The sequence below is a fragment of the Dermacentor andersoni genome, chromosome 3 (genome assembly GCF_023375885.2).
Source record: "Dermacentor andersoni chromosome 3, qqDerAnde1_hic_scaffold, whole genome shotgun sequence".
In the NCBI taxonomy this organism is placed as follows: Eukaryota; Metazoa; Arthropoda; class Arachnida; order Ixodida; family Ixodidae; genus Dermacentor; species Dermacentor andersoni.
In genome coordinates this window covers 41835776-41862779 of record NC_092816.1, presented here as the reverse complement: position 1 = coordinate 41862779, position 27004 = coordinate 41835776, and the positions used below count along the sequence as shown (strand labels likewise).

The 27004-nt window shown below is 45.3% G+C and overlaps 1 protein-coding gene across 2 annotated transcripts in view; it reads left to right on the top strand.

Moving 5' to 3' along the window:
* Rph (Rabphilin) overlaps positions 1 to 27004 on the top strand; it is a 133026-nt gene that overhangs the window by 28505 nt on the left and 77517 nt on the right. For both annotated transcript variants that reach the window (XM_055064373.2, XM_055064370.2), the window contains exon 2: positions 16656 to 16753. In XM_055064373.2, coding sequence (XP_054920348.1) covers positions 16686 to 16753 — 68 coding nt within the window. In that variant the 5' untranslated portion in view covers positions 16656 to 16685. The remainder of the gene's footprint in view (positions 1 to 16655; positions 16754 to 27004) is intronic.

The window sequence follows — 27004 nt, the reverse complement described above, 5'->3', positions numbered from 1 at the left end:
TTTAACGCAGTGGGGCTTCGTGCATGTCGGGTCTCCTAACTGGTGGTTCTTCCCGCAGAGGAGACACTTCGGCTCGCAGGCGTGCTCCTCCGGCTGATTTCATAGCCCGCAGCCTCTGCAGCTGGTGCTTCTTGGATCCGGGCAGACGTCTTGCCTGCGTCCAATGTTGCCGCATGCGTAGCACACGTCGTACTTTTCCTTATATAGGTGACATGGAATCCATTGACTAAAAAATTTTCCGGCCTTCGGTACTTCCAGGTCCTCGAAGTTAATGATGACAGATTCGGATGTCCTTCCTAGTCTTCTTACTGCCGTATACGTTGGGTTGCGTGGATTGTCCAATGCCTTGTATATTGGTTCTTCCGTCAGCTCTAGGTTAATCGCGTAGATGACGCTTTTGCCCCCTTTGGGCATCGCCGGGTGGGCAGTCATTTCGATATCTTGTTCTCCGGCTCGGATTTTCTTGATTTTGGCGAAAGCTTCTGTCTCTCCTTGTTCGGGGTTGATATTAGGATCGTTTGGTTGATTTTGTTGAAGACAATGCCCTCGTCTGTCATGAAGGGTAGCGCGGCTGCCTCAAGGATGGCGTTTCCGGCGAGAACCCCCAGATTCTTCTTTACGCTGTCGATTCCTCCTGCTGGTCGGAGGATAATCTTCTCTGTGCCCGATGGCAGGCGAAATTGAAGCTTGTCTACCGACCTCTGTGCCATGGCCTTGTTTTTCTTCAGGTTTAAGGGTTTTCGTTCCCTTATTCTTGCTAATACTTCTTTCACCTTCTCCTTCGGGACGTATCTGCCGCCTATGGAGCGGCACCAGCCCTCTTGGGTTTCTTCTTTATCGGCGAAAGCGCCGATGTCCATCTTTGCTCCTTCCAGCTCTCCTGCGTGGGGAGGTCTTCTTTCTGCATGATTTGCATCCGAGGACGTTGGCTGTGCGTCCTTTCCGGCAGTTGCCGCAGCTGTTGCGGCTACGTTTCTTCGCTCTTCTGCCGGCGTCTCCGCCGACGCTGCAACCACTACCCGTGGCTGCGTCAGGCTTGGGCCGGCGCAGCAGCTGTGCGGGCTGCTACGCCGTTGCGTGCCCTCGGTGCTAGGCTTAGCTCGCGGCGTCGTCGCCTCGAAAATTCAAACTCTTGCAGAGATTAGAGAAATGGTCCTACCGTGGTGATGGCGGTAGTTCCGTGATCCCCTGGTGTTCGTGGTTCTTCTCGTTCTTGAAATTTCGCTGTATATATAGACTCAAAATTCCGAAGTTATAGACATTTACGTCAGAGCTCGATGTGAAGGCGACTTCACTACGTCACGCCCCCTAGCGTCCCCTAGTATTACCAGGAAGCCATGACATGCATGTATAGCCTCCCTAAGCATTGCGTTTTCGTTACATGCGGTTTTAGCAAGACCTCCGAGGCTGATGCAGACAGTATGCTGACATACTGATATACGTTCTGCGTTTGAAATGTATAGTTTCAGGCATATTTGCCTTGCTTGTGGTGCTGTTGTTATAAAGGATATGAAGTCATCTTAAAGCATCATTTCAGGAAATGTCTACATTAATGATTTTTATAACAGAGATTAGATATCACGACGAAACATGCAAACTAGCCAGAGCAAGTCCGATGGCTTTTCAAGATATTCTATGCGAGCAGTCAATTAATGTTCGGCTCCATTGACCCTGTTGACCCCACAATTGACCCTGAACCTTTTGAAATGTGAATCTTTTTTCTTGAGTGGTAAACCTCCTTGATAAAATGCTAGAAGGTACGAGTTACGCACGTGGTCGCATTCACCCGTGTTTGCGCTGAGGCAGTTCGTGAACGAGGATAGTCCGGAGCCCCGGAAGGCAAAAATGATTAGACAAACATATTTCGTAGACGCGTATGACATATGGGGCAGAAACTTGGAGACTGACAAAAGCGCTTGAGAACAAGTTAAGGACCGCACATAGAGCGATGGAATGGACAATGCTAGGCAAAACGTTAAGAGACAGAAAGAGAGTGGTTTGGATCAGAGAGCAAACGGGTATAGCCGGTATTCTAATTGACATTAAGAGGAAGCTTTAGCTCGGGCCCAACTCCGACGCGGCCCATTCAAATGCATGTAAAACGCAAGAACGCTGTTCTAAGATAACCCCCGGATAGATTTTAATGAAATTTGTTACACCTGAAAGGGAAAGCTAAATCCTAGTGGCTGTCGAAAGCGGAATATCGATTTAGGGCCTAAATTTTATGAAGAGAATTTCGAAAAAGTCGAAAGTTTCAAAAAAGAAATAATAGAAGGACGAAGTTTACAAATGAATAGCTCGGCACCAAAACAGATATCGTGGTTCTGTAAACGGCATCCATTAGATCATTCAAAGCGGACAATTTCAATATGTCAATTGATATCTTACGTCAATTTGTTACGTTGTGTACGAGGGTTCTGAAAAAGCTGTATTTATATAATACAATTTTTTTTAGATTCATGTGTAACATATCAATCTTGTCCACGTCAGATGCACTATCAGATACAATTCCTATAATTGTAATATCATTTTTCCTTGCTAAGTTACAGAGTTGTAAACTTCGTAGTTTCGTTTTCAGAAAATGTTTGATTTTTCCCATTTTTAATAAAGAATTGACGACCTAAATGAAAAATTCGAGACCAACAATCACTACATATTAAGCTAGTGAGGGAGATAATGGGCTTAATGGGGAATCTCTTTAATTGCTGTAGTATGCCTGTTTCTTTAGCAGCGCCGCGCGGTCGATTTTTTCGTCATCTGTGGCCATTTGTTGAACTTGAGAGGGTTCGGGGCCTGGAGACACCCTGGCAGCCGCAGGAGAAGAACGCCCCTCCTCCCTCGCCTGACACACCTGGCGCGCTGCAGGAAAGGGCACACATGCGTGCCGCGTTTCTCGCGTTCGCCGGCTCACCCTCACACGCTTTAACTCATACGGAACCTCACGGCGACGGCGACGGTGGAAATGCCCCCGGAGTGTCAATTATAAAAATTGAGCTGAGCAGGTCATGTATTGCGCAGGTTAGATAACCGATGGACCATCAGGGTTGCAGAATGGATGTCAAGAGAAGGGAAGTGCAGTACAAATGAGGAAATGCTCGCGCGTTAGTTGGACTCGGTTGGCGCAGTACAGGAGTAATTGGCGATCGTAGGAAGAGGCCTTCGTCCTGCAGTGGACATAACATAGGCTGGTGAGGATGATGATGATGATGATGATTTTGTACATGTGCGCCAAAAAATCACCTGAACATCAAAGCGAAGCTGTATACTCAATTTCCCACACTATTCACAAGTACTATGCGTCTGTGAGAAGTTATTTGATTCAGCATCCGACGCCGCCTGCGCGTTATCACCAACTGCATGGTCGTACGGTCGCTTCTTGGCTCCCATGTAGAAAACTGGTGCTGAACAACGGCACCAGTTTTCACTTCAGCGGCCGTACAATCTCTCAGATGACCTCCAGCCTTGAGGTGCTAATTAAAATGCGACGGGAGAAACAACAATTATGGATTACTGGCAAAAGAAAAAGAGAAACCGCGCAGGCAAATCATTTCACATCGCAGTAATGTATACGCAAGGTAAATTTTATTTTATAACAATTAATAATTACGTTTTAAAGCCCACTCGTAGTGACGGCTCCCGCACAAGCTGCCATGGAATCATCACGGCATCAGCTTTCATCGCCGTTGAGCAGTACTGCGCACTCGACCTCACACTGTCATCGTTTGCTGTCGTCGTGCCCAGTTGTGCGAAGATGCAACGACGACGACGACGATGCAATAACCACGGCGGACTGACGACGGCCGCGGGACGACGAAGGCACGACAATAATTGAATCACTTCGACAAAATGACGGCTACTCTGTGACGATCGCGCGATGACGACGGATAGAAGATGGCGGCTCGATGGTGAGGATATGACAACGCAGTGGCGGCGACACCTTGCGAATAGAGCGCGACTGCTTCGCTAAACTGGAGATCGTGAGAGCCAGCGCGTGGGTGACGCGTGGGTGGGATTAACAGCAGCCGTCGCCGACAGACCTCGCAGAGGACGCGCGCTACTCTCGCGCCATCTCGTAGCCATTGTCGCCGCACTACGCTTTTCTTGTCACGCTTTCGCCGTGCCCTCCTCCTCCGCTTTCCGTGTCATGGTTCCGCTGCGACCTCTTCACCGCTTTCCTTCTCGCGTGTTTCATCCTTCAATAGAACAGACTGGTGGTCTAGTTGGTATTGCATAACTTGAGGTTGAGCGCGAGAGAGCATGAAGGACAACAGAAGGGGACGAGGACACAGCGCTACTGACAACTGAAGTTTTATTGCTCATGGTGCAACGCCTCGCTGTGCTGCGCGTTCACTTTCATTTTTCGCTGTTGTTCTCGTTCGCTCGTTTGCGGCCATGCTCGCCGCAGGAACGGGCACCAAGAGCTGCGCTCTAAATCAAATCGAAAGAAAAGCAACATATGCCGATATATCACTGCGTATACTCGAGGCCCTTAGAACAACACTGATGCTTATTGATTGGAGGGAGGTAAACTACTTTTGTAGATGTGAACGCTGGCTACGATAAGTTCTTACAGATATTTAAACAAAGTTATTACGTGCCCTTTCCAGAGAAAACCTTCCAGGGCTGTATGAAATCTCGCAATACTCCTCCTGGAGCCTGTGAAGTATATGAAATAAATAAATAAATAAATAAATAAATAAATAAATAAATAAATAAATAAATAAATAAATAAATCGTGGGTCACTCGAGAATTAGTAAAACTTGTCAACGTGCAAAACAGGATGTCCGAGGCCTTCCTTAGACTCGTGACAATGATATGTTGCGAGGATTCAAATTGTTTATGAACAAATTGCACAAAGCCATTTCTAAATCAACGGAAGAAAATTTTCGAAGAATTTTCGACAGTGATTGCCCCAGAATAAGTGACATCATCTGGAAAAAAATTAAATAACCTATTGAGTCGAAAGGCTGTGTCATACGCTGTTTACTGCTTGGTAGTTGATTACGCTTCACTAAGCGGGGAGAAACTTGTTAACTGCTTCATTTTTTTTTGTACAGACAGGAAGGAAACACTGCTGCTTTCAAGCTTATTCCCGTAGGTGTCCCAAGATTACGAGTCTTTGTTTTTTTCAGCCTGCTTTTATTTCTGATGCGACGACTGTTCTTACGGGCCTTTTAAACAGTCGTGGTTGTGAGGCAGACAGATTAAAAATAAGGCCTGTTAAGCATGTACTGGATTTGATCGCCCCTTGGTTTACACACATATTTAACAGAGCTATTTCAAGTGGTATCTTTCTAAGTGATACGCGACTAGCTAGAGCAACACTAATACATGAAGGTGGTGACAAGAACAGCTTTTGAAACTACCGCCGCGTCTCAATTTTGCCAGTTTTTTACAAAGGGCCTGCGAAACTTATACTCAAATTGAAGATTTTATCAAGAATTTAATCTTATTACTAGCCGTCAATTAGGATTGACAAGAAATCGCTCCTCAGAAGACGCATTCCTGTTTCAGAGAGAGATAATGTCAGAGAACATCGATACTATGACGCTGAATCTAGGATTGTATCTAGATTTTAACAAAGCCTTTAATCGTGTCAATCATGCTATCTATTAGAAAAAAAATGAGACTATGGATATCGGGGGTTGTGGTGCTACTTGTTCACTGTTACCTAGACGAAAGATTTCAATATACCGAAATGGGCACATGAAAATCACCTTTGAAACGAATTGCTGCTGGAGTGCCACAAGGGTGTATTTTCGGGCCCTTTCTTTTCCCGTAACAAGGGAATCCAACAATCCCTCCTTATCTTCTTGACACTTTTGAACAAACTGGCGAGCGCAGTCAAGGCGTTTCTCCTTGTGGTGTGATGTTAATAGTCTCGGTACCCATCGAGCACAACACTTGCGATATCCAAATTTTTCAGTCAAAGCTTTTTCCACTGTACCGTGAGAACTCCCAGGAATATAAGCAACAAGTTCACGGATGGTGATTCTCCTTTTTTGAAGCACTTCGCATTGAAAGATCTTGATAACCGCCTCCGGAACTGACGGCCTTCCACTCCGTTCTTCATCGTGGACTTCCCTCCGACTGGCACTGAACTCCCTGCACAACTTTCGGACGTGTTGAACGGACATGCACTTTTCGCTATACGCCTCTGTCAACTGACGATGAATACTCACGGGTGGAGTCCCTTTGTCGTGCAAAAAGCGAATTACGGAACGAATTTAGCCCTTGGCGGGATCAACAATGGGATGCTCCATGTCGGACAGCTGCTGAGCCAAGAATGAGCGGCGCAGCGAAGCGCGGCGGGTGGGAGTCGTGAGTACGGGAACAGCCGCGCGCAGCAGTGCTGCCGGATTTCGCCTCACACTTTCCCGTGTGGCTGGAGCTCTTTGGGAACCTTATTTCCGGATCAACCCTCCTATATATATGTCCGCCGTAGAGGCTCACTTATTATGACGTTCGTCTGCTGACCACGTGGTCTAAGGTTCGACTCCCGTCCTCGACGGCTGCATTCTCATTAGTACTGAAGCAAAAAAAAGAATCGCGTACATAACCTAAGCTGCACGTCAAAGAACTCCCATTCATAAAAATGATTCCGTCTTTCATTTTACAGTTCACGATTAAAAAAAAATACCGAAAGGGACCTCGCGACCGAATTCGGCCAGTTCCCCATCTCATTCCCTGTCGGTGACAGAATATACTGCCTAGGTACTTGAAGTACCTACCGTCTTCATTATGCCTGGGGTGTAAATATTTTTTGTCGGTTCGTTCAAGCATGCTACTGTGGACGGGAATTCAAGTCTAAGTTTAGGGTAGGATAACACGAGATCCGGATTTAACTCTAGACTTAGAGGCTCGCGTTTGTGCAAGTGGGCCGTTCATCCGCGAATCAGACGCGTCGGCTATTTGTATGTGGCTCCATGAACTTTCCAGCGTAATCGTCGGTGCTAGCGTGAGTTCTAGAATGTATGTTCACCAGTATTCTCGTCGCGCACAGAATTTGATTACTCGAGGCTCGGCGACAACATAGATAACAGATAGAACCATCGACAACATCTGAAAAACTTCGGGTACAGAAGGGTGCCTCTTGCGCTGAGTGATAACCTTTAACATTTGTTTGCCGGTGAAATGCGGTCACCAGATAAAAATAAAGATTGCATGTAAACATTATTAAGGCAACACATGTATGTATAGGTTCCCTAAGAATTACATTTTCGTTACATGCGGTTTTAGCAAGACCCCTGATGCTGATGCTGACAGTATGCTGACATACGGATAGACGTTATGCGTTCGAAACATATAGTTTGAGGCAGACTTGCCTTGTTTGTGGAGTTGGTGTTATAAAGGATATGGAATCATTAAAAAAAATATTCGAAGAAATTCCTACTTTAAAGCTTTTCATAATGGAAATTAGATATAAAGACGAAATTTCCAGACTAGCCAGAGCAAGTCCGATGGCTTTTCATAATATCCTGCGTTAGCCGTCAATTATAATTTGGCTCCATTGACGCTTCACCGAGCCTGTCTTCCCTTCCCCTTCGAAGTGTGCATCCTTTTTCGTGTGTGGTATGCCATTTTTGAACATTCTTTATAATATGTTAAACGGCAATAGTTACGGACGTGCTCGCGTTCACCCGTGTTTGCGCTACGGCAGTTCGTGAGCCAGGATAGTGCGGAGCCCCGAATTCAAAAATAGTTAGAGAAATATATTTTGTATATGTATATGATATATGAGGCAAAAATTTTTGGAGACTGACAAGGGAACTTGAGAATAAGGTTAGGACCGCGCAAATAGCGATGGAACGGAGACTCCTAGGCATAACTTTAAGATACAGAAAGAGAACGGTTTGGATCAAGAGAGCAAATGCGCATAGCCGCTATTCTACTTGACACATGGAGAAATATATATATATATATATATATATATATATATATATATATATATATATATATATATATATATATATATATATATATAGTTCCGCCCGCCAGGCGAAGCACCGATTTCGATAGCAAATTATCAGATAGCTGTACGAAGTAAGGACAGTAGCTTTATCGGCCATACAAACTTCTAGGGATTCGCTCACTAACTAAATTAACAATTATATATTGTGTAAGCGTGAGTCAACGAGGACGTAGAAAGAAGCTCACACACAGAGACAGCACTGTGTTTGTGTGGCTGCTTCTTTCTGCGTCCTAGTTCAGTCATGCTTACGTAATCTATCATGGATCAACCAGGATGGTGCCACGTGCACACAGGTAAACATGAACACATCTTGCTCAATGACAGCGGAAACTGTCTGTGAAAACGCTGGAGTTAGGAATCGCGGCAGCAGCCTCGAAACGATTCACCTCCGTGCATCTATCGCCTCAACGCGAACGAAACGTCGAAGGCACAGCGTATACGAAGCTACAGGCGCTACGCGCACTCTGCAAACGTCGCGGCTCGCTTTGAAGTCCCCGCGGGCGCGCACTTTGGCCACGTCGCAGATTGCTTTCAAGACACACACGAGCGCCGGCAACGCGTTCCAACGGCGCCCACCAAAGGCGTCCACTACAGCGTCCGCGATTCGCATGGCCAATGCCTTACGCCGCTATGTCTCCACTTTGTACTGAGCGGCGGGCGAGGAGGACATCGAGACACCCTGGCAGCCGCCGGAGAAGAATGCCCCTGCTCCCTCGCTTGAAAAACTTTGCCTCGCTCGCCACAGGAGAGGGCACACATCCGGGCCAGGTTCCTCGGTCACGCACGCGAGATTGTGCCACGTACGATGGCTCACCCTCACAAGCTTTCACTCATACGGAACCTCGAGGCGACGGCGACTGCAGATATGCGCTGGACTGTCCATATAATTGCTATCGCAATAAAAATGGAGCTGGGCAGGTCAAGTATTGCGCAGTGTAGATAATCGGTGGACCATTAGGGTTACAGAATGGGTGCCAAGAGAAGGGAAGCGCAGTCGAGGATGGCAGGAGACTAGGTGGGGCGATGAAATCAGGAAATTCTCCGGCGTCAGTTGGAATCTGTTCGCGCAGCACAGGGGTAATTGGAGATCGTAGGGAGAGGCCTTCGTCCTGCAGTGGGCACAACATAGACTGATGATGATGATGATTTCGTAGATGTCTGCCAATGAGAACAACTGAACCTCACAGTGAAGCTATATAAGCGATTTCTCACACTATTCACAAGTACTATACGTCTGTTAGAAGTTCTTATGATGATTCAACGTCCGACGCCGCCTGCACGTTATCACCGACTCCGTGGTCATACGGTCGCTTCTTGGCTCCCACTTATGTGGCCTTGCTGAACAGTGCGAGCTTTCACTGCCGCTGCCGTACAATCTCCTAGATGACCTCCACCGTGGCGGTGGTAATTAAAATGCGACGGGAGCAAAAAACAATTGCGGATTACTGGCAAAAAGGAAAAGAGAAACCTCGCAGTGAAGTCATTGTACATTACAGTGATGAATACGCAAGGTAAATTTTATACTATAATAATTAATAATTACGTTTTAAAGCCAACTCTTAGTGACGGCTCCCACACAGGCTGCCGTGGAATCATCACGGCGGCAACTTTCATCGTCGTCGAGCACCACTGCGCAGACGCCCTCGCACCGTCGTCGTCATGCTGTCGTCGTGCCCAGTTGTGCGAAGAAGCAACGAGGACCACGTGACGACGAAGGCACGACGTAATTGAATAACTTCGATGAAATGACGGCCACGGAACGACCGCGACAAAATGACGGCTACTCTGTGATGACGGCGCTATGATGACGGATGGAAGACGGCGGCTCGACGGTGAGGATATGACAACGCAGAGGCAGCGACACGTTGCGAATAAAGCGAAGTGTGGCGCGACTGCCTCGCTAAACTGGAGATCGCGAGAGCCAGCGCGTGGGTGACGCGTGGGTGGGATTCATAGCAGCCGTCGCTGACAGACCTCGCAGACGACGCGCGCTACTCGCGCCATCTCGTAGCCATGTCGTCGCACTACGCTTTTCTTGTCACGCTTTCGCCGTGCCCTCCTCCTCCGCTTTCCGCGTCATGGTACCGCTGCGACCTCCTCACCGCTTTCCTCCTCGCGTCTTTCATCCCTCAAAAGAACAGACTGTTAGGATAGTTGGTGTTGCATAAATTGAGGTTGAGCGCAAGAGAGCACGTAGGACAACCGTAGGGGACGAGGACACAGCTGCTGACAAGTGAATTTGTATCGCTCATGGTGCAACACCTCGCTGTGCTGCGCGTTCACTTTCATCTTTCGCTGTTGTGCTCGTTCGCTCGGTTATGCCCATGCCCGCCGCAGGAACGGGCACCTAAGGCTGTGCTCTGAAACGAATCGAAAGAAAAAAAGCTACATATTACGATATATCAATGCGTACACTCGAGGCCTTTAGACAAACACTGATGCTTATTGATTGGAGGGAGGTAACTACCTTTGCAGATCTGAACGCTGCTTACGATAACTTCTTACAGATATTTAAACAACGTTATTACGTGCCCTTTCCAGAGGAAACTTCCATGGCTGTAAAAAAGCTCGCAAACCGTGGGTCACTCGAGAATTAGTAAAACTTGTCAGCGTGCTAAACAGGATGTCCGAGGCCGTCCGTAAGACTCCTGACATGATATGTTGCGAGAATTCAAATTCTCTAGGAACAAGTTGGACAAAGCCATTTTTAATTATAAGGAAGAATATTTCCGAAGAATTTTCGACAGTGATTGCCCTGGAAAAGTGACATCATCTGGAAAAAAATTAAATAACCTATTGAGTAGAAAGGCTGTGTGCTGTCGACTGCATGGTAGTTGATAACGTCTGACTAAGCGAGGAGAAACTTGTGAACTGCTTTAGTTATATTTTTTTTATACAGAGAGGAAACAGTGCTGCTTTCAAGGTTATTCCCGCAGGTGTCCCGAGATTACAACAGACTTTTTTTCCAGCCTACTTCTATTTCTGAGGGGACGACTGTTCTTACGCGCCCTAAGAACAGTGGTGGTTGTGAGGCAGACAGATTATAAATAAAGCCTGTTAAGTATGTACTTGATTTGATCGCCCCTTGCTTTACACAAATAATTAACAGAGCTATTTCAAGTTGTCTTTTTCTAAGTAATATGCGACTAGCTAGAGTAATAGTAATACATAAAGCAGGAGACGTGAACAGCTTTTCTAACTACCACCCCGTCTCAATTCTGCCAGTCTATGAGAAAGTTGTACCGGCATTGAAACTTTTAGCAAGAATTTAATCTCCTTAGTAACCTTCAATTAGGATTCAGAAACAATCGCTCCTCTCAAGACACACCCCTGCTTCTAAAAGAGATAATGTCAGAGAACATCGAAACTCTGACGCGGAATCTAGAACTGTAGCTAGATTTTAGCAAAGCCTTTATTCGTGTCAATGATGTTATCTATTAGAAAAGAAATGAAATTATATTGATATCGGGGAGTAATGGTGCAACTTATTCGCTGTTACCTAGACGAAAGATTTCAATATACCGAAACGGGGACATGCGGAGTGCCACAAGGGAGTACTTTAGGGCCCATTCCTTTGCTTTTTTTATACGTGCAAATGGGCATAACAAAAATAAACACCAACTGTCAGTTTACCATTTACGCCGATGATTGCAGAGCCTTGTTGAATGGAAATGATTGGTCAAACTTTCAAGCCGAAGCAAACACATTTTGCCGGAATCTTGATGGATATGGTTTAAAGCGAACAGCCCAATATTGAACGAAACCGAAACTAAGTGTGTTGCATATTGTGCGCCGGTAACACTGGCTGCGGTTCCCGAGGACGTTGCCGTAGGTCTATACACTGTTCGCATTGGAATGTGTGTTAAAACAATTGGCATCATCTTCAATGCGCACCTGTCGCGGAATGACCAAGGAAAAGCGATAAAGTCAAAATTAGGTAAGTGTGTAGGATTAATGAGCCGTCATCGATATGCGCTACCAGTTAAAAAAAAAAAAAAGATTACTATACAACGCCCTTTTTGACTCTCGTGTTAAAGCGTGCTGGTATGGGGTAAAACTACGGCAGTTAGTGTATCCAAACTAAGCATGTTGCCGAAAAATAAAGTGGTTGGGGTAATTTCAAGTCCTTTCTTGTGAAACATGCCGCCTCTTTTTTCAAAATAAAGAAATAAAAAAAATTTAAGATTGTTAAAATATCAGATTTATAAAATTTAAGACTACTATGCTATTACAAGGAGGCAGCGCTCGGAAAATCAGATAGTTTTATCTATCTTGGGCACCTTAATCGAAAAAAACGCCGTTTCCTATCGTTAACAATATCAAACGCCTTGGCACTTTCCATTTTCACGCCCGCAGTACGGGACGCATAACACCCGACGTATCTTGCCAACGACATTTAACTACTCTGACTCGCTTCAAACCGACATTTCATTCTCAAAAAAAAAAAAAAAAAGAGAGAAAAAGAAAGAAATAATAGCATTACTCTTGTGAAAATTGAAATATGCGTTCTTCTACATTAGAGGTTCGTCGTGCTTTGCGTCTTATTTTCTCATTATTCTTTTGCTGCACGCATGTCTTAAAAGTGCATTTCTGCGTTCCACTGTGAACTGTAGATTTCCTTCCGAGAAATACGTGTGTGGAAATCGTCACGCTGCTTGTACACGCGAATTGACGGAATGTCCACTGTGGTACAAGTCTGCGTGTGTGGAACAATTGTTGGACATCGCATATCTGTGTTTGCTTATTTCTTTCGCACAATTTGTCATGCTAAAGTTTATCCGTGCTGCACCCTGTTTTCACCGCTGATGGGGCGGCTGGGGTTGTGTCAAGCTTCGATTAGGCAAATTTATTTCCGGGTCACTTTCTTTCACGATAAATTTTTTTTAGGTGAAAATAAAGTTCTTTGATTGATTGATTGGTTGATTGATAAAGTCACGTGATGAGCTTAGTTACGTAGGCACGGTGCGATTTATTTGGGATGGGAGCGGCAGCAAGGAACGTTCGCTTTAGGACAAGCATGCGCGCTTCCTCTACCAGCGCTTCTCATCACGACAGCGTTGAGCATCTAGCGCACTAATGTGTCCTTATAACGTCGTTTTCTTTCACCGTATTTATGCTAATGTGGAAAGCCAATTGTGTCATGAACATCGTTGACGTTCAGATCAGTTGTGAAGACATATGCAGCGAAGACTTAATTTGTGCTACGAAAGCGCTGTTATCGTCTGTTTAGTCGTTTAAGTATATTAGTGACAATCACGTGCAACACCTTATGGCGTCTTGTATAGCAGTTGACACTGAACAGGTATAGACAGGAATTGTACGATTGAATGTATGTAGATGTGAGCGTTTCTTGGAATGCTCAGTCTAGTTAGCTTCTCGGTCTGCAATGCTTCATATTCCAGATGCAATGTTGTGACACGATTGGCACATTGTCGTCACACAGCTACTCATGACGTCATAACCTAGCTTTTCTCTCACTTGAGCGTGTAGCATTGCGAGCCGATTAACGACTGCGTATAGTGAAAATTCGACAACCTGTTAGAAACCATTAACGAAGCTGTACACACAGAAAGATTTCCCCAATTGGAAAAGATCCACAATCGTCTAGGATTATATGGGTTTACATGGGAACATAGAGGTTTTCAATACAGGGTTCTATATATTCATATAAAGTTATGGATACAGCGCATATGGGGCATACAAGATTTCTCATTAGGTTTTGAACGACCGAGCCACGTTCACATGAATCACTAACCATATTATAGCTTAGGTAACGTTGTTAGATTAAAAAAAAAGTGTTTTTATTGCGAGGTCGTGTGCTTTTCTGAAAGAGTATGTTGGCGGTATAACGACTGCCTGTACCTTTAACGTCTAAAAACTCGAGATTCGCAAAAAAAAAAAAAATGAAATAAAAGATGGCGCTGATAATTTATCTTTCCTAAGAGGGAAACCTTCAAATGTTGATTTGGCCGCCGTAGTATTGGCTCACTTGTTGTGGCGTTCGTCTGCTGACCACGAGGTCTATGATTCGACTCCCGTCCTCGTCGGCTGCATCCGAATGAGTAGTAATGCAAAAAAAAAAAAAAAAAAAAAACTTAAAGAACTCTTATTCATCAAAACAAATTCGTGTTTCACTACTGTTCACGAAAAAAAAGAAAATGAAATGGCCAGCGACGTAGCAGTTTTCACAACGCATTGAAGAAGTGTGTTCTGCCAGTCGCCAACGTAGTGGTGCCAACTCCGCGCAGCTGATGAGTCTATCTGTCTTTCTTTTTTCTTTGTTCAAAAGTATCAAATGTCATCGAAAACTGCGCTTACCTACATCGATGCAGCAACATAAACTGAGAGGATTTCTCGCCGGAGATCGGATTAAAGGTTGGTTGGAGAACCATATATGTGTACGTCATCGGCGAGAGTTGTCGCTGGCGATCGAATGAACCGAGAAATTGAATCACCCGCAATTGGAACGGCTTAGCCTGCAGCCTTTTGTTCCCACAGCGCAGATGACACGAAAACGCTGCGGTGGAAGAGGTTTACGACACCGTGTAGAAGTAGGTTTACGAACTTTTGGTCGCTATAAGGTCTAGCAAGCTGTATAAGTTTTCTTTGGTAATGTCTGCGAAGAAAAGGAAATGTGCAGTGCAGACCGGCACAAACGACGTTATTAAGTGAGTTGAGTGCCGTGTCGCTCTTTGTTTGTTTGTTTGTTTCTTATTCTGTACCCCTTCGTGAAAAGATTCCTTGTCTTGTTTGCAATTTATTTCTTGCTGTTATGGCTCGCACATTTCTGTAATTTAAAGAAGCTCTGCTGAGTAGGGAGATAGAAAACGTATGGTGCTATTGTAAAGGAATTGAATGTCACGGATTTTAGCAGCGTTTTCTTTTGGCCTGCACTATGCGTCGTTATGTTGCGGCCGCCAGTCCGCGACTTATATTGTGTAACACTGCCCACGCATCTTTGTTCCCGTGCTATTATTTAACCTTGATTTGATTTCTTTTTCGTAAACTACACAGATGTTGCAATAGGCCGGATAGGTGGACTAGTTGGCATTGCATCACAGTAACGAAATTTAGAGCGCAGCACAAAAGACGGAACACGAAAGGAGGGACACACCACACAAGTGCTCGATCTTGATCTTTAATCTACATTCAGCTTAACTCTTTCCGCCGATTGTTTTACTTGAAAGTTGCAATGCAATATGTAATTCGCGTACCGTTTCTCTGTGCGCGTGACGAGCCTAGTTAGTTAATTATGATTAACTACATATCTCGGTAAACAACCAGGCTGAGCTAACCGGGCCTAGTCTGGTTGACCTCGATGCCTTTACCTTGTGATAACTCTCTTTCTCTCTCTCTCTCTCTCTCTAAGAATAGCTTGCTGCGTGTCATATTCGCCACGGTGGGATGTCGTGAGGCCTTGCAGGAAAGCCCGAAGCGAATATGGTAGCGCAGGCTCGCGGCGCGACGTGTAACAATCAAAGGAACACGTGTTTGAACTCTGTTTTGAAACGCATGAGAGGCGCCCCGCGCCGCGCGAGACTTGCTGCAACTGGCACGTCACAGTCAACCCCCTCAGGATGTTATGTCTGCTCGTGTGACGCCCGTCAGTGTTATTATTGCTGGAAACGTTGAGAAACGTCGGTGTGTCATCTACCGTCTCGCGAAATAAAGAAAATAAAAAAAAATGAAATGATGTCCCTGGAAATCTGTCCGGGGCAGCTCGCTGTCGTGCGGCGATAGCTAAAAATTGCACCTCCTCGAATTATAAAATGCGAGAGAATGCGTTCGACCGGCAGGGGTCGCAGTCAGTCGGAAATGGCGGGGCCTGTCTGACTCAATCTTTTTTTATTTTATTTTGATGCGTCAATTTTTTCATGAGGCGTATTCACAAGGACTAAAAGTGCCTATGAATAGAATACTCTCTGCTGGAAGCCGTTTCGTAAAGCTTGCACGTGTGATGGTGTGAAACTTTCGGGCCGCTTCTCACACAAACAAAAGAAGCGAACGGCCGGCTCCTCCGCCGATCTTCTCTCTCTCTCTCTCTCTCTCTCTCTATTTTGTATTTTGGTAGTATGTGGTATGTGCCTGTCCTGACCGAATGCACAGTGAGTTTTCGTGATCAAATCAATTATGGTAGAGTCGGCTTGTTGGACTGAACTTTGCGGGACCGCATAATTCAGTCCAACACTTGGGGAACGCTCGATACTAATGACATCCTTTTCGCCGAGGAATGGCACAGTTGGCCACATTGTAAGATACACTTAAGGTGTTCGCCTGCACAAGGCGGCTACCAATCTGGCGAAGAAATGCTTTCTTCTTTTATTTTTTTTGGGGTGGTCCCGAGCGCACAATATAAGTGTCGTTCTGAAGACGTACGTAGTAAAATAGCGATTTGTTTCCTTTGCCAAGTGACAATGAGTAGCCGGTGCCACCATAAAGGCGCCAACCTCTCCTAATATTCATTTCAATAAAAAAAAAGCGTAAGCCACACTCACCATAGTAATTCGCTATTATCCCGAATTACTATTGTGAGTATGGCCTGCACCGAACGCCTGGACCTCTCGTGCCGCTCGAGTTTGAATCCAGACTATAATTTTCGGAACTGAAGTGTGTGATGTTTGTTCTGTCAAAACCATCGAAAACAGCAGCGCATGTGTCCGTTTTTTTTGTTTGTTTTTGCAGGTCACTGAGAACAGCCGAGCAGACTCAGCGATGAGCGAATTCGCCGAGAAGGACAAGTGGGTCTGTCCCAACGACCGGGAGCTGGCGCTGCGGGCAAAGTGAGTGCTTGGCCACACTAACCGTGTGCAGTTTCCTACCATTACCCATAGACAGAAAAGTGGCACTGGCATAATATGTTGGTAGTTAAAGCCGCGCCTGCACAGAATTAACCTCTGCTTTCTGTATACCGTCCGCACACCAGGACATGTCATCCTCATCTTTACACTCGATTAGATAGATTATAGTGTTTTACGTGCCAGAACCACTTTCTGATTATGAGGCACGCCGTAGTGGAGGACTCCGGAAATTTCGACCGCCTGGGGTTCCTTAACGTGCACCTAAATCTAAGCACACGGGTGTTTTCGCATTTCGCCCCCATCGAAATGCGGCCGCCGCGGTCGGGATTCGATCCCGCGACCTCGTGCTCAGCAGCCCAACACCATAGCCACTGAGCAACCACGGCGGGTTCTCGATCCATTGCATTTCAAAGGAAGCAAAACTGTTCCCACCACAGCCGCAACGTGAGACTGAACTCATTCCCCTGCGGCAATGTGCAGTTAGGAACGTTGCGCGCTAAGCCTAATTGCTCACTCTCTGCCCCAGCCTGTAACTCCTCCTCTTTCCCTTCCTTTTCCCTGAAACGAGTGTCTCTCCTCTGTCTTCGGAGCCGGGGCCGGCCTTGCGCTAGCCGTCACTTGTGCTTGGGGTCACCTATCTATATGAAGACAATAGGGAGTGATAGAACAGGGTACCCAATCGACATCAAAGCGCTGGGGGACGCGAGCTCCATTGTGGGCCCTTTGCGTTCTTCTGTACGATCCGCGGTCTGCGTGCCCCAACGCTTGGGGACCCTAACCTAAAACTCTCTAATGTTCTGTCGTATCCGGAGAGCACCGCTCCTGCATCCGCAGCGGTTGTCTGCCATCTACATTGGATGTGCTCTGGGAAAAAAAGGCAGTCCGCGAAAGGGTACTTAACGGGCTGTGAACTTAAGAAGTGACCAACCTTAGTGCGGCAAACGATGGCCAATGGATGATGTACTTTATAAGTCGCTGTCGCACTACCTGCACGAAACGAGGCTCCATGCTTATATGCAATTTCATTCCGACAATATGCCGCGTGGCATCCCGGGCGAACAAAAAAAAAAAAAGAAGATTAGCGCGCAGTGTTGGTCTTGACAATTTTTGCGAGGATTTCGAGTGCCGCACATATATTGTGAATGTATCGGCGTCGCTGCATGCCACACGGCAGGTAATGTCTTTTTAGAAAGTTGCACAAAAGAAAAAGAAACACTGGGCAGATCTGTCGCAGGGTGGAGACGATGGTGCGTGCGCATCGCAAGGAAGAAGCTCTTACTCGGAATTTATTCTGTTCCAAACTGTTCAAGGAATCTTATCTTAATTTATTTTAAAATATCATCTCCCATTCATCTGTTCTCACTTCTCTCAGTTATGTGCTACTTCATTATTCGCAGTTTTACCATGTCATGCTTATTTTTTCTGAAGTCATTACCTGTCCGAACAACCACCCGACTTTTGGTCCATCCCCCATTATGGGCATGCTTCATGTCTTGAAGGCGCTTCATCATCACAATCGTCATCATCATAATCATCATCATAGTCATCATCATAGTAATCATAATCGTCATTGAATATAGAAGACGGCAACGGCCGCGTTCGGCGGACATGCCATCGAAATACAGACTAGGGCTTCATAATACAAAGAACATCGGGGCAGCTATGTCTCGGTTATTTACATTTGGTGCCGTGAAACCCAGGATGGCGACTGCGGCTTGGACTGAAACCGAGACGGTCATCCTCATCATCATTGTCGCCATCATCGTGATGGCCGTGTCTGCTGCGAGAGCTTCGTGCTGTCGCAGCAAATGATTTCGAAGATGAAGGGATACCCGAAGCCTGCTGATTTTGTTCGTTCGCGAGCCTCCAGTTTAATGCGTGCTCTTGCTCGAGTCGTAATACATTTTGTCGCCTCTAAACGACTATGTCGCAAATAACTGCAGCTCCGCCGCGTGTCGCACAGTGATCAGTGGCGTAACACGAAGACACGCTTCTTCTGTTTTATTCCTTATTTTTTTTAAATGTAGGGCTAGATGCGAAGTTAGGAAAAACGAAAAAACAAATTGTTCGCTGGCTCTTTACTTTCGAAATTGCACGTCCATTACGACGAAGGCATCGTTCCAACTCCTTGTAGCTTTCTAGGATTAAAAAAAAAAAACGAGAGCAGTACAGGAAGGACAAGACCAGACGACACAGCATCGGCAATGACGTGTTTCATTAATGAAAATTTACGAAGGCACCGACACGTACTTACGTCTTGTCTGCCCGCTTGCTTTTCTTCGCGTTCCCGTCGTCTAACTTCGACGCATTTGGTTACTCTTGTCATGGTTCCTCGACGAATGTGAACGAGATTGATATTACTAAACGCGCGGCAAGGTGGGGTATAAATTATTGGGGACAGGTGTCCATTAAAGAAGTTCCATTTATCTCTCCGCGTGGGAATTGTTTGTATTCATTAGCGGCGCTATTATCTTGATGGAGTTGCTCCGAATCGTAATGCTTTTCTTTAAGCAGAAAACTTTGGTACCTTTGGGAGTTTCGATTCGAATACATGGCAACGAAAAAAAAGAAATCGTTTTAGTCGCCATTCATTAACCGGTCCTGGCACTATTTACTTTTTCGAATGTATGAGAGGAAGGTAATATGTAATGGCTGTCTCGATCACGTTTTTATTTATTAAAACTTTCAAAATCTCAACTGCGCGAAATGGGAAGGTAGGCGTCTTTTACGTCGGCTTTTGCAAAATACAATATGTGCTACTAAGAAAAAAGAAGAAAAAGTTCCGCTCTGTAAGATTGGATTAGGATTAAGTATCCCGGTAATATTATCATTTGGGGCTTCCATACTATATTATAGTCACAGCGATGTTTGTGCTGCATTGTTCGATATTTTTTTTTATCAACACAACACGTTCACCCTGTTATAATTTTTGTAGCTTTATTCTGCTTATCTGATCACTCACTATTCATTTCGCTGAAAACGTTTTGCCGAATCCTTTAGTAACGTTGTCCTTAATTTCTCCCAAATTTTTACCTTTTTCTTAAATTTATGTCAGTTGTCCTGACTGCTCACTCGCACACTATTCTATTTTTCCGGAATTTCCTTCTTTTTGTTTTATTTCTTCTTTTAATTGGTGTTCCTGCTTTTCAAATAAGAATTGTCTTAAGCTCTCTCCGGCCGCCCGATTCTTGGCCTATCCCCCTTTAGTGGGTACGAGTCGTGACAATGAACATAATCATCATCATCTCTATACGCACGAGAATAAGTGGCAAGCTCACAAATAACGTTATTCCATGGACTCTATAGGACCGAAAACACGGTCTAGCAGCTGAGGCAGTCATCCATCACACCGGAGTGAGGAGTGTTCGCACAACAACAACAACAACAACAACAACAACAACAACAACAACAACAACAACAACAACAACAACAACAACAACAACAACAACAACAACAACAACAACAACAACAACAACAACAACAACAACAACAACGTCAAGTTTACAACTCTGGAACTCAGTAATGGAAGGAGACGCCACAATACAAAAAAAAAAATTAATCATTTAATCAATGCTCATGGAAGACAAGGGTCGACTGAATGATTATCTCAATGTCTTTTCATATTTTCTACTTGGCGCATTTTACGAACTGAATCTGACCATTTAAAGTTTTATACGCTCTAAAATGATAAAGCATATTTGCTGTCTTTATAACTCTGTTATGGATACTGCAGTGTTCAAGATTGTGGCAACTGTTTCTGGTGCGAAGTTTCTGATTGAATCGTAAACTTGATGCTTTAATTTTTATGGATTCGCCAACTTTCGTTCCCGAAGCATATTTAAACATTTAAGCCGTGCAGCCAGACCAAGGAAACAAAAAAGACCATCTCACAGTAAAATTGAAATTATTGATACGTTTTGCAGTTGTATGCTTGTTTTTAATGATCCCGAAGACGATGATATCTGTTAGGACATAAATTTCAACTGATCGAATTAGTTAGCTTCTCAAGAGAAATAATGATACAGGTAGAGAAATATTGTGGGACAGAATTGTAAAAGGAGACGACGGTGAAAATCTCCGGTCAACAGAGCGGTTCGCTTAGTGGCTCTCTTGGGGGCCGTTGTACCTATAACGCACTGCGCTTCGGAAGTGGATCATTACATTGCGATACTGGCGGGGTTCGAATCGTCCAGAAAGCTTGGCAAATGAGCCTTTGTGGCAGAAGGGGCCGTTCACAAAAGGCTTCGCTATAATATAACGTCTGCGTCGCGCGCGCTCTGAAAGCAAAAAAAAAAAAAGAGCAAAGATTGATAAAGATTTTATGGCTACTCAGTGCACAGACAAGCCACGTCAAGGCTGGGGAATAGGATGACTCGAGCGGCTAGCAGTGTGCGGTCTAATTCATGAAGCAGCGGCTGCGGCTTAGTTGCTGTGTATACAGTTATAGTATACCGCGAATCGCTCTCTACGGTACACTAAAGTGCAACACCATATGATAGTACGTAACTTGCTCTTTCAAGACTCTGGCTACATTTATACATTTACTCGGCGGGAAGAGGCTGAATAATGGCGGGGAGAAAAAGAGTCTGAGGTCAGCCTTTTGTAGTGAGCTCGTAGCCGTGACGTCGCGGCTTACGAAACCTCTTTCTTCTTTGCTTATTTTTATTTGTTCTTGCGTATTCGCGGGCCGTTCTTTCTTCGCGGGACCAGTTTCGAAAGCTCGTTGAATTGAGAGGCAAAGTGAAGTGAAGCTCATTTCTTCATCCGCCGCGGTGGGTCGGTTGCTATGGCGATGCGCTGCAAAGCACGAGGCCGCGGGTTCGATCCTGCCGCTGCGGCCGCATTCCGATAGCTTGCGGAATTAAAAAAGCATCGGCCTACGGCGCAGTCCTCCACTGCGGCGTACCTCGCAACCCGTTCGCGCAGTACCGGAACGTTTATTTTAAATATGTAGTATGTTTAGGATACGTTAGCGTCTTTAAGTGACGCCGGCTGCACTTTTTAGAAATGCAAATATTAAAGGCCACGAGTACAAAAAAATCACACAATATCGCACCCAAAGGTAAAGCCATCTCGATAAACGAGTCGACACACTTAAAGTTAGGCCACATTAAAGAAAAAAAAAACGAACATGAATAAATAGAAAACCCGCATAACGTGAAAAAAAAAGACACAAACACAAAGTGCAGTCTCATAGCTGACGTTCAATCCTACAGTCTCACATATTGCTTTTTTGAAGAAAAAGGGAGCGATAGCGAAAGGTGCATGGGCCTAATGGGGCGCCGGCTCTCCTCCAATACAGTTGACAATAGCATCTAAAAAAAAAAAGAAAAGCACGTCGCAGCGCATTCTACACCAGGCGTTAAAGCTATTAGCGTATTTGCACGTAATTAAGGTGAAAGTACGCCCCCCCCCCCCCCCCCCCCCCCCCCATTGCAATGGCTCATTCGAAGCACGTAGCGCTCCTCGCATACGTTTGTCGCTAAAGATTACAGTTGCGCAAGCAGCCCCGGCGACGACAGCTTGACTGTAGCATACGAAGCAGGGAGTGACGTAATTACACTTTCGCAAGGAAAAGAAGAACATGCTTCGCAACTGATTTGTGTTGTGACAGTGCTTAGGGAAGGCCACCTATAGAGAGGACTCCGGAAGAGCAGCGTACTTACCAGGCGCGGCAAAAGTGTACTTAAGTGCATTTCTTCTTCTCTCTGGTCCACTCTTTGTAGATGCACGAAGTAGCGGAGTAAGCCAAGTCGCTGGCCATCGAGACATATTAGGTTAATAATTAGGTAAAGTGCAGGTGAATGCCGCGCCAGGTAAATTATTTCAACCTACGGCGCAGTGGTAATCGTTATAGTTTGTAATCGTTATGGTAATCGTTATAGTTGTCATTTGCAGCTTCGCTGTACAACCATCTTCACAGCGTCGATTGGAGACCGTTTTTCTCATTTTCATTTCTTTTCCTTCTTTCTTTTCCTTCCTTTCTTTTTATTAGCCCATGAGCCATTTCCAACCAGTTCTTCAGAACTCGTGATCGCAGTAGATGATGGGAACACAATAGATTGAAAACCAACACGTTCGACGGTTTGTGAATGTGGGGGCAGGGAGAGATAATGACTGCTTTGTTTCGAGAGAAGTAGCTTCAAAATTCGCCTACAATACAGCGAGACAATACATACTAGTCGTAAAAACAAGACATGGCAGACTCTACTTGGTAAATTGTAGATCAGCTTCTACTGTGTTAAAAAAAAAGACAAAGAAAGAAAGAACCGCGCCACAAGCAGAAACACTCATTACGTTTGTTGCTGATACTTGTTCTGAAACAAATAAAGTCATGACGAGCTTTTCAATTTAGTCCGGCAAATCTGCACAATTTGCGGACTATGCCAACACAGCGGCGTTCGAAACAGTAAAGGGAAGCGAGAAATTGTTCGATCGGCCTCGCAGCTGTGGTAGTGTTGGAATATATAGGTCGCAAGCTCTTTCTTCTCATTCACCATGCTTTTGATTCTCATTGAAGAACCGCTTGACTCTTCACCTCGCGAGCCGCGAATGTATGCCGAAGACAATTACTTCAGAATGCTTGAGAAAAAGAAAGAAAAAAAGAAATATATCTGCGAATGTGTGTTGGCGAAACGAAGAGATGTCAGATAGGCGCGCCGTCTTTGTTCCTCGAATTCCAATCGAAAACCTTTGTCTTTGAGGCTCGTGCATTAATCGAACCAAAAGTTATCAAAAATAACGCTTACAAATAAATGTCACCGCTGCTGCCCCTTCGGAAACAATCGGCCACCTGGCTTCTTAACAATCGTACCTAATTTGCAATCTTTACACGCGAGTCAGATGAAGACAGAGAAGTACGTTAACAAAATTTTAGCACTTGCCCTGTTCTTGTTTGTTTATCTTCTGTCCCGTCTTGGAATTGCGCTTACCAGTATTCAATTGTGAAGACATAGAAGGAGCGAAACTATTTTTTTCTTAAGCATATTCTTGTCCGAGTCGTCGCCGTCGTACAGTCCGGCTGGGTCCGGAACTATATCGCATTTACTGGAATATACGCGATGCGGGCTGCCAGGAAATAATGATTGCACTGTCGGATAAATATCTCTAGCTGGAGAGGTTTTCCTTTACGAAAACGAATTAGCGCAGGTTCGTTCATGGATTTTCTTGTAAACTGCTCTAGGGCCGTCTTTAAATCTTGTCTTTTCGGCTACGTAAAGTGGGACCTACTGAGTTAAAGTGTACCGACCAGGAATTCCGCGATGGGGACGTTTTTCTTCTCTACCTTTGAATGTAACTTGAAAATGAGGGCTCTAAACTTGGCATTGAAAGCTTTCCAGTGCGCTTCTGTTTGCGCGCCCGAATTACGAATAATTTCAGGGTTGTTACATTTTTCTTTTCTTTTCGGGGAGCTTGTGAATCTTATACTTTTGCCCAGGGGTCCACACATACTGTCAAGAAAAAAAAAATCGTCGATAAGTCAGCTTCTTTTGATCTAACACTGTGATCCATTGAATTGCTGAAGTGGTCTTTCCAGGAAGTGTGCAAGTGCTAGTTGGCAAAAAAAAAAAAAATGTGTAAGCCTATGTAAATGTTTGTATGGTATCTCCAAGCTCCCTAGAAGGCGTCACAGAGAAATGTAGAGAGATTTTCTGTGAACTATTTAAGTAATATTTTTTTGAAGGCAGGGGCCTTTTTCTGATTCACGTTTCCACCACGTATCAGAGAGCAAATACGTGGTCGCTCTAGGTGAAATCTTGAAGAAGCATGTGGGTTTTGAAAGGGACACCAAAGGGACAAACAAAAGTGTTGTCGGCGGTGCGGGAATGGCAGAGACGGTGTGATTTCTTTAAGTGAGCGGACAACCGAACGACGGCACTAGGCATCAGAGGAACGTGTCTGACTGACAAGGGACAGCCGCAGAATCGTCAAGGAGGGCGTACGTGTCTCGATGGCCGTGAAGCGAGCTTTTATTGCCGGCCAGGCGCTTGTCTAGGCCGACCGACCAAGTTCTCGCGTGGTGTAGCGTATTTGATCGATACGTTCATATGTCCCAAAGCAACCCGTGGGTTACGAGGAACAGCGTGGATCGGAAAGTGGTCGGGTACATATTCTGGGCCGCCAGACAACGGAAAAGAAAATTCATCACGCATCTGAAAGTGTCGCGAAGTTCTGGTGGATATCCTCGTTGAGAATGCTGCTGATGGTCGAACAATCGCAGATATTCTTTTGCTTTCCACATTCGGCGCGGGGCTCTATGGGGGAATAGAGATCCTCTGGCCTATCCCTACAGGGGGAGAGACATTAAAGTTTACGAAATACCGGTATATTGGAGAGGCACACGCGAACAGCAGCGCTGGTGGCACCATCTTGTGTCGTTGAGTTCGACCAGAGTGCGCAGAGCTATCATTGCAACTATGAGTACGTTCTACTTTACTGTTGGCGTAAAGGCATTAGCAGCCGCGTCTTTCTTGTATAGTGAATCATTTGTTTCGACGAGAACAGTAACAGAAAACAAATACTTTTCTAGCGCATTGTACTTATTCAAAGTGCTACAAGGTGTGGCTGTCATCGCTTGTGCTCCCATCCCCGTATCCGGTGTTGTTGCATCCGGGAACCCCGTTACGTATACGGACAGCTTTGTTTGTCGCGTAGCGTGACGAGGGACCTCAGTGCTTGACGTGCTTTTCTTTTTGTCATTCTTATATTTAGTGTAACAGTTAACGGCTGTGTGTTGTAGTGTTTCTCGGCCGTGAATCATTCTTTTCGTCTCCCTTTTCCCGCATACTTTCAATCGTCTCCTCCCTGAATTGTGGGCATCCACAGCGTCCTTTCTGATGTTTCGTGTTCTTTTCTCTTCCTTCCCCGCCGCTCCTTATTTATGTCTTTTTTGTATATTCGCACGAAATGACAATTCCATTGAGCTGCTCTGAAATCCCGGTTGTCGAACTAAGGTTCCCGCATTCCTCCCTGATCGGAATGCGGGCGCCTAGACGGGGAAGCGAACTACGCACATTTGCACCTCGAGGTTTCCCGAAACACAGTGAACGATCGACGAATATAAAGGAAGTACAGAAAGTGACCTCCTTGCTTTCTTGAAGTTCTTCAGTGTTCGGTAATTTCAACAGCCTGGTTTCATGCCTATACTTCTCTATTCCCATCGAATTGCGTCGCTTTACCTCGAATACCGAACAAGCGGCACTCGCAGTGCAAACACCCGTTGTTATAAGGGTACCGAAGAGACCCTTAGATAACAGCTTTGTAGGGGAAGAGACTCAGCTCCAATATGCCGCAGACACTGAAACGTACGTCGCGGTTGGCCATTGCACGTTTTACACTTTCCTTGCAGTGTCAGTACAAATTCGAGGCAATTAAAGGAGAATGATAGGCTTAGCGCTATGAGGCATGAAGACGGCAGCATAGCTTAGTGAGTAAACGGGTGTAACTGATATTGTAGTTTTTTTTTTTATTCGCCCGGTTGGCCGTACGGCGTATAGTTGTTAAAACAGTGCGTTTAGTTTTTCTTCGTGAAGAAGCTGCATAAGTGGTCCGTTGAACTTATCGCCCGTAATTAAGTGTTCGTATCCTTTGGGCTGGTCTGTGTGCATCCCTACACCGCTAAGCTCTTTCTCTCTTGTAGCCTTTGTGCATAGGCATGGACATAGCACAGATGTCAGCGTATCCGCTGCAGACACGGGGCTAGAGCTCTTTCAGCACTCCACAGGATCTTAAGGTGCTGAACCCCAGGTGGAGGTTGCGGGAGGGGTGAGGGCCATCCCAGCACGAAGTCTCCGGAGGGAGATTTCCTTCACTCGAGTTAGAATGCAAGGAAGAGAGCAAGCACATTGGGGGATCTGTAGTGGAGTTCGGCAGGTGACGCAATGCGTAGAGAAAACAACCGCTGCTGTATTAGTTTAACAGAACGGGTGCCATGGGTAGGGAAGTGCATTCGATGTTGGCAGAGGATAAGGAAGTGTGTTTAGATTGAGAAACTTGTAGTCATAGGCTGGAACCGGCTGGCGCGAGGCAGTGGCACTTTAGGATCGCTGTGGGAGGCCTTTGTCTTAAGATGGAAATAAAATAAACTGATTATGATAATGATGGTGATGGCCCCTTTATGTGGCATTGAGTAACGGGTGCTTAGGACAGGTTTCACTCACACACATAAAAAAAGAAAAAAGAACTGAGGGTAAAAATCACATAAAACGGAAATTGAAACATAATAAAATAGAA